General features: G+C 45.0%; 1 protein-coding gene across 1 annotated transcript in view; it reads left to right on the top strand.

Moving 5' to 3' along the window:
* Positions 1–12184, top strand: part of ST8SIA6 (ST8 alpha-N-acetyl-neuraminide alpha-2,8-sialyltransferase 6) — a 56526-nt gene that overhangs the window by 32243 nt on the left and 12099 nt on the right. Inside the window, exon 5 of the mRNA XM_084860473.1 lies at positions 9843–9987. Coding sequence (XP_084716599.1) covers positions 9843–9987 — 145 coding nt within the window. The remainder of the gene's footprint in view (positions 1–9842; positions 9988–12184) is intronic.

Genomic DNA, 12184 nt, shown 5'->3' with positions numbered 1-12184 from the left:
GTTGTGGCCATCCAGCTGCCGCTCCTAAGTTTATCACAGAAAAAACAGTTCTTCTGAGACTGGTTAAAGTCTGACTTTTCCTTTTTACCTCGGCTCAGTTACGGTCCTGTTGGGGTGTGTTCCATTACCCGCACTTGAATCATTATCATAGTCCTGTCCATGGGGGGGTGTCGCTCACCTGCCCATGACCTCACTGACCCAACCCTTTCCCTCCCTGTTTTCGGAAGTTTCACCGCGATTTTGGAACAGGATGCTGAGGGACCAACTTTGAAAAAAACTTTGAAAATAAGCACTAGATCATTAGTGTGTATAAGTGTGCTATTGTGGGCAAGCAAGTACTCCCACTACAGCCTGAAAGTCAGATTTATCTCAGGTCGCTTCTCCAGAACTACACGTGGGGGGGATCCATGGCTAATATTCCTTTGTGTCCTTTGGACCCAGGAAACGATGCTGCAAGCATCATAGTCCAGTTTTCATATTACACGCTAAGGTGGTATTTCATTATAACACTATTGCGCAGTTCTTCCTTAAATACGCATACCCTCTATGTCATTATCTCGCTATCACTCTATCGCTCAATTGTGCAATAGCTATCACGCGATAACACAAATGCATGATAGCATGCTTTCGGGAACAAGCCTCATTGACTACAACAAGAGTTAGCAGGAACCCCGAACGAATGCACTATCGTGTATTTGCACTGTCACATGATAGCACATTTTTTCAGGGGTGTCTGCTAATGCGGAAGCCTGGTACTTAGAGGGAAAGGAAAAAAAACTGGTGGAATCTACTCAGAAGTAACTCCCAGGGTGGTCAATGAGGTTCGTTCCCGAGATTGCCATGAAGGGGAGTAGAGCCTCTCTTAGTGGCTGAGCAGCCCCTGCCAGTCTGATAACCTTCACTTCCAATCCCTCCACCCCACTCAGAAGTATGTTTCTGTTAGCAACTTATAATGGTGTGGTGCAGTCCTTCGTGGAGCCCTGCACAGAGCCATGCCAATTCCCTAAAAACGCCGGTATTCCTTTGTTTGCTTCACCCTTCCGTTTTTGTGGAAACACAGCCAGAGTGTGTATTGATGCCCATGTCTCCATGAACAGGGCCAGCCCTGGTATAGAAGCCAACTAAAAAACCCTTCAGAGTGCCTGAATTCCAGGGAAGTCTGTTTCAGCTAAGTAAGTGTCTTGAAGACAAAACTTAGTTTGGACACTTAGGCTGCAATCCTATATCCATTTACCTGGGAATTAGCCCAACTGAACTCAGTGGGGCTTACTTCTGAGTAGACATCTATAGCAGGGGTGTAGAGCCTCTATCAGCCCAAAGCAGTGGAGGCTGGTGGCTCCACTTTTGGTGGGGCTGGACATCCATTCTGGGTTTTAGTCAGAACTAGGGCTGTTCAGGGACCCCCCGATCCGACTCGGAAGCTGCCTCATGGCTTCAGAGGCAGGCCTGATTCAGCTCGGGCTGATTTGGCTCCCCAACCTGACTCGGCCCTGAACCCAAAGCGGGATTCAGATGCCGAACCCTGCTTCGGTTCCCCCCCTGCCACCCCTGCACAACCCCTCAGCTCCTTACCTTCCTGCCTCCACCACCACTGCTGCCTCCTCCTCGCTATGGCCTTCTCCACCGCTGCCTTTGCTGTCTCTTTCTCCTCCTCTGCTGCTGCCGCCATCAGGTCCTGAGGCCTGGACGTGTGCTGACTTTTATTGCAGGGAGTCGCCATTTTTAAAACGGCAACCTCCTGGAAGTTCCTGGAAGTTGCCATTTTAAAAATGGTGACTCCCTGCAGTAACAGTTGGTGTACGTCCAGGCCTCAGGATCTGGTGGCAGAGATGGCGGTGGCAATGATGGCGGCAGTGGAGGAGGAGAAGGCGGCGGCTGCGATAATGGAGGTGGAGGCGGCAGAAGAGGAGAAGGCAGCGGTGGAGGCAGTGGTGATGGAGGTGGGCAGCTCAGGTAAGGACCTGGAGGTGCTGGCGCGGCTGGGCCGGGGGCGCCAAAGCTCCGAAGCGCACTGAGCACTTTGGAGAGCCCTGACCTGCTCCAGGTCTCTTCATGCCCCCTCCACTTCGCCTAGGAAGGGTCGCAAAGTGACCCAAAGCAGCCTGCTTCAACTCAGGGTTCAGGCTTCGGGCTGAAGTGGTGCACAGCCCTAGTCAGAACCAGCCAGAACTCTGAAGGAGATATCCAAGGTGTTGAACCTATTTGGAGGTAGGTTTCAGCACCTTGGGTAGCTCCTTTAGCATTCTGGCTAGTTCTGACTAAAATGCAGAGTTTAGGATTTACAGCCCCTCCGAAATCAAAGCCACCAGCTTCCACTGGTCCAAGGGCCACATGCCATTTCGGAGAAGCTCCTGTGAACCGCATTCCAGTGGAGGGTGGGGTGGAAGACAAAAAGGGCAGGGCCATGCACACACTCAAATGCCACATCTTTCAGCCTAATGCTCTCATTGCCTGTAACTAAGCGTTTGGAGTGGCGGTTCAACTTTTTAGAATGGGGAAAAAACTGCACAAAAGCCAGGAAACTGCCAAATGTTAGGTGGCTGGGGGAAAGGGGTGAGGCTAGGGGAAGAGGAGGTGGCTTTCTGGGGAACCCCTAGAGGGTTGGATTGGGACCCCGGGCTGAGGTTCTGCACCGCTGATGCATACGATAGCACTGTTGCTGCTTGCCTTCCAGCCAGGTATATCCTGGGATGTGATGGAGAGACTTCAGAACTCTTCTGGCCTCCCAGGGCATAACTACAGAGCTTGGTCAGTCAATACCTGAAATGGCCAATCCAGGCCATTGCATGGAACTGGTGTGCCATCCTGGCCTCCGCCATCCCCAGCTAACCAAGCAGGGGCGTCCATCTAGATACGAGAACACTCATAAAATCCTAGGTGCTAGGGCCAGAATTGCACAGTGGATTCGTGGGAGTCAGCTGCTGTGATTTTGTCCTATGCAGGTTGGGTTTTCTGTGTGTAGGCCAGGGGGCCACATTCCATTTCAGAGGAATGGAATTCCGGTGGTGGGTGGGGCCAAAGGGCTGAACCAAAGGCAAAGAGGTGGGGCCCAAACACGCCAAATACCAACTATCTTGGCTTAAAGCTCTCCCTGCCAGGGAGTCAGCCTTCAGAGAAACATTTCAACTTTTTGAATGGGGGGAAACACTGCACAAGAGCTGGGAAAGCACCACACAATCAGTGGCTGGAGAAGAGAAATCAATCAATCAATCAAATAAATAAATAAATAAATAAATGGGGTGGGGCCAGGTAGAGGGAGCATGGCCCTCTGGGGAACCCTAGAGGGCAGGATGGGGGCCCCAGGCGGGCCAGATCTGGCTCCCAGCCCTGAAGTTCTGCACCCCTTCCATAAGACATATTCAGATGGGCTATCTTTGCCTGGAAGGCCAAGGAGAGCAGAGGTTGGTATTATAATTAATTAATTAATATCCCACCTTTCTTCCATCATGGAACTCAAGGTGGCTACATGTGGTTCCCAGGTGGTCTCCCCCCCAAGCACCAACTAGACCCAGACCTGCTTAGCTTCAGCAATGTGGTTGCCTCATGTGCCTTCAGACCATGCCCTGGGACCTGGTAGGGCACACTGGGATGGCACATTGGTTCCACGCAATCGGACCATTTGGTCCAGAGTTGAAAAGAGGAGAAAGTGCAGATAAATAAACTGTATGCCAGTCAGCTCTTGATCATTTATTGTTAGGTTTTTCAGCATATCATTGCTTATCGTTGCTTGGCATAGGATGGAACACCCAGGTGGAAGGCAGCAAAAAACAGCTTTGGCTGCCTACCATTTTATGTTGCCCGTTGCTGCTAAAAACCACCAGAAAGCAGCTCTGTCTATGTTTTCTGCTAGTGTGTCATTGCATTTGACATTGGGCACTGACACATGCAGATATGCACATCAGTGTGAGGTTTATGTTCCCATGAATAGCAGAAAAACTGATGAACAAAATGGGCTGATAGAATCAGGTTGTGATGAATTTATACTATATCTTCACTGGATAACAAAGAACAGCCAATGAAATACACATTTGTAACAAGTTCATCAGTACTGACCTAAGGATAAAATTTGGGTCTTGGAAATAAGAACCAAAGCTGTTTACTGTGCTCACCAAATATTAATAGGGGGTAAAGGGCTTTTAATGCTATTATCACTACGTTAGTGATTTGCTTTGTTGAAGACTGTTCTGTCACACTTTTCTGTCTGTTATTTGGCACCATATGTAGTGTTCAAGAAGGCCAGCATTTAATTAATGAGCATCTTGAAGTTGTAAGCACAGAGTGCATGACATCCATCACCAGCAAATGTTCACTGACACATCATTTAAAACTAAAAGTTTGAAACGGGGAAAATGTCAATCACAGACCACAGTCACAAATCAGTTCTCTTCAGCTGCTCAGTGAACCACATGACATACTAATTAACCTACATTTTTGTGCATGCTGCTGCCCCAAATACTGTGCCGTGATGATTCTAAGCTAAAGCAACTGTTGAAATAAAATGAGGGAAAGCTTTAGGGCAGAATGACATGTTATATGCACACACATGTATGGAAAGCAGCTCAAAAAATTAACTTCAGGAGTGGGTGATTTTAAGCAGAGAAGTAGCTGGGAGAGAGGGACTTTTCTCCTTCCCTGCCTGCCACTTCTCCACCCTAAATCACCTCTACCTGCTTCTTTCCACCCAGCTCAGTTCCAGAAACATGTTTGCATAGCATGCACATGTTTGGAACAGCAACGACAGGGGGATGGAACAGCTTTGGGGGAGGCAATTTAGAGTGGGGAAGCAGTAGGCAGGGAAAGAGTCAATACCCTTTTCCTCTACCACTTCTCCACTCAAAATCACCCCCTTTCAAAGCTGCTTTTTCTTTGAACAAGCAGCCATCTGACTTTTAAAACAAACACATGCATAATGTGCAGTTTCCTCCATAGATTCTGTCTGTATTATTACTCAAAAATAATAATTCTAGATCCTGAGGCTCATGTCGCATCACATTCCAATCAAATACAGAGGCATATTTCTTTCCTGTTTATGATCTGGCTTCATAACTTGCCCATGCATACTCGTTCAGTAGTTAGTAGCTTCAAATACACATATAAATCTATTTTTAGATATGATACTACTTAAAATATACAAATGATTTGTTCCTGTTTTTGTCTTTCTCTTAAACTTCTTTCCCTCCCTTTTTATTAGTATTATTACTATTAATATCACTATGGGATTATTGTTGTTGCTTTTCCTTGCTGGCTAAACCTTTAATGTTTATTAATACGTGTTAACTGGATAGTAATTTATGGCTAATGGAATGGATTGGTTGCTTCCATTTCTGTGCTATAAGACTGTTTGGATATTTGGTTTGTTCTTACTGAAGTTTAATATAATTCTGTTTTTTCTTTTTCTCTTCCTGCTTTTGCTATCCTCCCTTTCTACTTTTTTTAAGAAAACTGTAGTTTTGGAAACTGAAGATTTTGATTTTATTGTTGGTAGTGTTTATTTTATTTGTAAAAACAAAATAAAAATAGATTTTTAAAAAAAGTAGTTAGTGAGCTTCTCCTTTGGCTGTTTAACTCTAACTTCCCCACAAGCTTACAAATGGTATACTAAGGACTGTAATCAATAAATTTATTTTCCTTCTTAATTAGTGATCTTGTTGAATTGTTATGCTTGTCCTTCCTTTTCGTCGTCTGTATCTTAACTTTATCTCAAAATAAAAGTCCATACTATAAACTGCAAAAACAGAAGGAGGTGCACATCCAAAGTACATCACAAAGAAGAGAAACTGGTTCTTAGGATGCAAGACTGAATTTATTATAAGGAGCCCAACATGTTTCGACGTGTGTGTGTTTTTCTTATTATTTTAGGCCTTCTTCACCAGTAGATTGACACAGGAGACGATCTTTTGCGAAAAAAATCTGCAGATTTTTTCTTTAGTAACCCCCTGAAGAAGGCCTAAAATAAGGGGGGGAGGGTCGAAACGTGTTGGGCTTCTTATAATAAATTCAGTCTTGCATCCTGAGAACCTGTTTCTTTTCTTTGTGACATACGATAAACTGCAACATTTTTTAACTGGTGTACTCGGGCCCAGCAGAGCAGAATCGGGCAGCTCCACTTTGCATGCCAAGAACAAAATCACACTTCATTTGAGTGGTGCAAATTGCAACTTGTGCTGCAACATCCAAAGCCAATCCATAGGATCTGGCTGCCAGAGAGACAGACGTGGTTGTTCTCAGTCTACAGAAATGGGATGCTTGCTTCTAGAGCTAGGGGAATAGGGCCAGACTACAAGGAAATGTATTTGCTCTTTAGATAATGCGGTTTCCCGCACTGTAAACACTGAAAATGCCATGATGGTTCCTCACATGGCCTGAGTTCTCCCTCATCGGGTGAAAATCTTGCTGTTTAATAAGGGTGTTGTTATGAGCTTATGTCTGTTTTAATGAAAATCTTGCTGCCGCTGGCTTTATGTGTTGTGCGTGGTCGCTTTAAATAGGAGTGTTTGCTTTGTGGCATTATTTTATTTTACAGCACTTGAGGCATTTTAATTAATAGAAAACCAGTCAATACATTTCGTATAAATAAATAATCATCTCGGACAGTGTCCAAGCCATAGGATGTATAGGGACCAGTCAGAACTCTAAAGGAACTATCCAAGGTGCTGATTCCTGTCACCAAACTAGGTTCAGCACTTTGGATAGCTCCGTTAGAGTTCTGACTCTGCTTCTGACTGAAACTTGGAGCGGATTCATTGCCCCACTGACAGCGGAGCCATCAGCCTCCATTGGATAGGGCGCTGGGAGTTGGACCAAGACACACTCACCTGAGATCTCTGTTCGTTTGATATGATCTCCAAAGAGGAACATGTGTATAATCAGAGTAGCTGAAGAGACTCCTCAATGTTTATTTTGACATGAGCTTATTGATTTCTCAAGAAAGAAAAGTGAATAATTTTAAAATACAGTTTCATTGTTACCTGTGTCTTGCTGACACTTGGTATTAATATAGTACTGCATGGCTGCATTTTACCACATTAGGTGAAGCATAATATTAATTAGTAACCATTCTTTTCTTATGAATTGTGATTTTTTTTTTAGTGCCAGACCATTTCTGGTAATATTGAAGCATTCCTTTTCATGCTGGGATTAATAAAGAGGAAATGTGCACCATCTTTGTTAATTAATGTTATCCATCGCAAAGGCATTTCATTTGATGTTCGGATCTTTGACAAAAGCATAAACTTGCTCTGTACAGCACTGGTGTTCTCTCCTAACTAGAAGGGAATGCTTTAGAACACTTTTTTTTTAATGGAAACATTGCAAAACAAGTTTAAAGCAGGAATGTAGAGCAGTGCTGGCTCCAGGTTTGTGAGGGCCCTTGGGCAAGACACCCTCAATGGGCCCCCTCTCTCAGTGTGTCTCCCTTCTCAACCCCTTTGTCATCAGCTACTTTTGCTGCTCCTCTTTGCTACCACTTGCTTGCTTGATGGGCAGATTGCCAGTGAGCAAGCAGGCTGTGGCATCTCCTGCTCCCCCATCTGACCACCACCACTGTCTGGGCCAGAGTGGGAGTGAGAAGCAGATGAACCAGCAGGGTACAAAGGTGAAGAGGAGGAGCAACTCCAAGCGGCACTTGTCAGTGGGCCCCGCAGGGGTGTGGGCCCTTAGCAGGTGCTCATGGAGCTGCTCCTCCTCTTCACCATTGCAACTGGCTTGTTCATCTGCCTCTAGCTCTGGCCCAGACAATGGTGGTGGTGAGAAGGAGGAGCAGGAGATGCTGGTGTCTACATGCTTAGTGGTTCTCTTACTTACCAAGCAAGTAAGTGGCAGCAAGGCTGAGGAGGAGGAGGAGGAGCAATAGCAGCTGGTGGCAATGGTGGTAAGAAGGCCGACCCACTGAGGGAAGGGTCCCCATTGAGGGTGTCCTGCCCAAGGTCCTACAGAAAACGAGAGCCAGCACTACCTCCACCCCACAATTGCATGATAAATCTTATAACACCAAATGCCTAGAATCCAATGAATTTACATAGTCTAGGTTGCATGTTATGCAGTCTGCCGCTACCACACTTAAAAGGAGAAGAACTTCCAGTAGGGCTGCAATTCTATACAGACTTACCTGGGAGCAAGTCCATTGAACTCAGTGAGGCTTGCTTTTGAGTAGATATTTTTGGGATTGCAATATAAGGCCACTAGTCTAAAGCAGGAGTGGGCAAGTTGTGGCCCTCCAGATGTTTTGTCCTACAACTCCCATCACCCGTCACCATTGGCCATGCAGGCTAGGGCTGATTGGAGTTGTAGGCCAAAACATCTGGAGGGCCACATCTTGCCCACCGCTGGTCTAAAGCATGGCAGTTGGAGCCCCCATTATGGAGCTGCCATTCCAGTATTAGATGACCAATAAAATATGTGTGAAAATCTGTTCTTATTTTAGGCAAAAATATCATAGGCTTTTAATGTCTCCTAACAGTAAATGGGATCTTTTTGTTTATTGTGACCTGCATGCTACAGTGGCTTGAATTTCCCTGAGTGCTGAAAATAACTAAGTTTTTCAAAGATATAAATAAATGCCTCACGCATAACAAGTATGTTGGGTCCACATATCATTTGTGCTTAGAAGGCTGCCTCTACTTTTTAAAAACATGTCCTTAGTAACAATGACTTGGATCCAGATTTGGTCATACTTAGAGCAGACCCATTGAAATCAGTGAGACTAACATAAGCCCTATAGATTTCAATGGATCTACATTAAATATGACTAAACTTGGATCCAACCTATGGCATCTCTCATTGGTTCTGTTCGTTACATCTCTCTTTCTCTGTCTCTCTCTCTCCCCCCCCCTCTGCATATTTACTGTAATCACATATTAGGGAACAGGCTTTTGTTGTGTTTTAAATTGACAGGAAAAATCAGATTTTGGCTCCTGCATGCTTCTGTTGAAACTACAACACAATGCAGGCTGTTTGTCTGCCAAAAAATAAAGATAAAAATGGGGAGTGTTGAAGGGTTCCTAATGGCATGCCTACCATTGCAGTATCCTGCACCTTGGTTTGACAAAACTGAACATTTAAGAAGCAGTACACCCCCAAAGTTATCACTCTAGAATGTAGCACCCATGCTTTCTCTTCCATTTTTTTTTTAATACAGATATTGAGTTTGATTCATCTTTAATGTCCACATTCTTTGGTTTTTGACTAGGGGTTGGGGATCAACACAAACATCAAGGGAGCCATCTTGCTTGCAGTTCTCCATTACATGCAACTCTGAACCCACCATAGATACACACGAAGATCCCTGCTGGCTTAGACTATCTAGTCCACCATCCTGTTTCCCATGGCTGGTCAATCAGTTGCCTCTGAGAAACCCTCAAGCAGGGCAATAGCACTCTCCTGCTGTTGCCCTATCAACAACTGGTGCTCAGTAGCTGAATACGGAGGTTCCATTTTAACATCATAGGCAATAGCCATTGATAAAGGTACAATCCATGGCAGCTTTCTAGTGCCCTCCACATGGGCTGGACTGCGACTCCCATAATTCCCAGCAAGCATGGCCATATTTAGAGGGTGCCAGGCTGGTGAAAGCTGATCCATGGATTTGTCTAATCCCCTTACAAATACACACATAAAAATAAGCGCCACAATACATCACACCACATTGACATACCCTTGCTAAAAACCTGAAGCTTCTTTAACAAGCCAAACCTGTGTGGAGAGCAGTCCAGGGAAGCATCCTGAAGAAGGATTCAAGCCATTCTATTAATATTAACAACAGGAATAGGAAGCTGCTCCTATCTGACATCCCTTTGCCACCCCTACAACACTCATTATACTGAACTTTTATTTTTCTTTTGCAGGTCAGAGCTTGCCTCGTGCTGTGATGCCATTCACAATTTCATCGCTTCTCAAAACAATACCCCACTGGGAAGCAATATGAGTTATGAAGTAGACAATAAAAAAACCATCCACATTACCAAGGAAATATTCAAGATGCTGCCTGAGGTAAGAAGAGCTCCTTTAACATTTTTTACACCAGAGATGTGCTACTTCTTAAAAAGGATAATACCTTACATTCCTTGGTATTCTGGATTACAGTCAGCTCATGCAACCAATATTTGTCTTCCTTTCCCCTGTACTAGGCCCAAGAGTATTTCCAGAGGGTGGAGGGCTACTGAACATTTTGGGCTATCTAGTATGGGGCTGCAGTGGGAGAGGGTCAGGGAACATCAGGGCCTGCTCCAGTTGGACTCCCCCCACCCTCACAGGGCTAACTGACATCCGTGGCACCATGAGGAAGAAGAAGGAGCAAGGGAACAGGCAAAGGGAACATCAGGGCCTGCTCCAGTTGGACTGCCCCTCTTTTGGGAGATGAGAGGGGGAGCAGGGCCATCCCACCAGCCCTGCTGACAGTTTACCTAATTCTTTTTTCTCCCTCTTCCCTCCCCGTTGCCTTTTCCTTGTGTGTCGTGTCTTTTTTTAGATTGTAAGCCTGCGGGCAGGGGCTGTCTTCTTTGTTCATTGATTGTAAGCTGCTCCGGGAGCCTTTTTTGGCTGAGGAGCGGGATAAAAATACAGTAAATAAATAAACCATGCATGGACCAGAACTCTGCCAGCATGATACTCTGTCTGAATTTGGGTGTTTTTCAGTTTCCCCTACAGCCCTGTATGGCATGGCCCATAATGTTCAGTAGGTCCACCAACCCTTCAGAAATGATTTTCTGGGGAGTACAGGAGGCTGGAGTGGGAAGACAGGAAGCAAAGACCAGTTGTGCAAGCAACCTTCTGCTCATGCAATCATTCCACTCCAGAATAGAAAGTAATTTAAGAAAGGGGTGGGCAATATGTGCCTGCCATTGTGGTGCCAGCTACAGAATTCAGTGGTGAAGTGGCAGGAATGTGTCCCATAGACTCCCCCCCCCCCATATTGCCTACCCTTGATTTAAGGTATTACCCTTTTTTTTAAAAAAGGCACATCTATAGCTTTAAAAAAATGTGTGTAGAGGAGCCTCTCAATATTTTCTTGTGCTTTCTTAAACATAGCTCCATGCTCATTTTCAGACTGAGCCTCAAAAAATTTCCTCCATAGCTTATTAGAAATGGTGATGCTTACTCAGTGCACTGACACAGGACCCATAATCCTGTGGCATAGGATATTTAGAGGGACATTGGTACTAGGGAACAGTGGCCAGGAAAATGGAGTGATGGGAAGAGTGAAATTCATAGCAACAGTTGCTAAGGGGATGGAAGGTTGTGAGGGTGGCATATAGAAAAGGCCTTTGGGAAAGGCAGAGTAAAAAAAAAGAGGGAGGAAACTAAAGGTTTTCTTTATGAAGAAGGGAATTCAACACCTGATAAACTGGGTGAGGAACCCACCTGATCCTTGAGGGTCAGAAGAGCTGCCAGGGAAAGATGGGAACAGGAGGCCTGCTATGTGAAGATAAGAGCTAAGACACACTGGGCAGGTTCACACATAACAAGAAGCCACTGTGGGGGAACAAGAAGCCACCGTGGGGCTTCTCGTCGCAGTTGCTGCAGCCATTTTGAATATTCGAGCCATGGTGGGGGTGTGCTGTGGTTTGTTGTTACATGCAAACCCAATGAGGGTAGGTTGTTGGGGTGGTTGACAAGCCACCCACAACCCTAAAACAACCCGAGGGTTCTGGGTGGCTTGTCAAGCACTCCAACAACCCACCCTCACTGGGTTTGCATGTCATGACAAGCTACAGTGTGCCCCTGCTGCAGCTCAAATATTCAAAATGGCAGCTGGACCACAAGGAAAAATCCCCCCACAGGGAAATTACCTCACAGTGGCTTCTTGTTGCATGCGAACCTGGTCACTGTGTGTGCAAAGCAGCAACTGGAATCAAGGAACAACAAGTAGAGCCTAAATGGCAGTTACAGTGGTTAAAGTGAGGGAGGGAATTCTATCATTATTAGATTTCAAATAAATACAACTTTGTATTTATAAATAAATAATCCGGCCAACAAGACGTGCTTTCTGGTTGGATCACAAACAGGTAAAAGAATAAAATACAATTCAAGCAGTTAAAAATATAAAATACAATGCAACTATTTAAAAGAATACAATAGAATACAATGCAGTATAGTACAGTACAATGCAATACAATTCAATAAGAGATATACAGATTGTGTAAAATTCATTCCATCTGTTTTTCATGGATTGTCAGGTGCATTTCAT

This window comes from Heloderma suspectum, chromosome 5 (assembly GCF_057233095.1).
Source record: "Heloderma suspectum isolate Gila_16-S chromosome 5, 16-S_ref, whole genome shotgun sequence".
In the NCBI taxonomy this organism is placed as follows: domain Eukaryota; kingdom Metazoa; phylum Chordata; class Lepidosauria; order Squamata; family Helodermatidae; genus Heloderma; species Heloderma suspectum.
The sequence above is the reverse complement of the archived record's forward strand: the minus strand, read 5'-3'. Positions and strand labels throughout refer to the sequence as shown.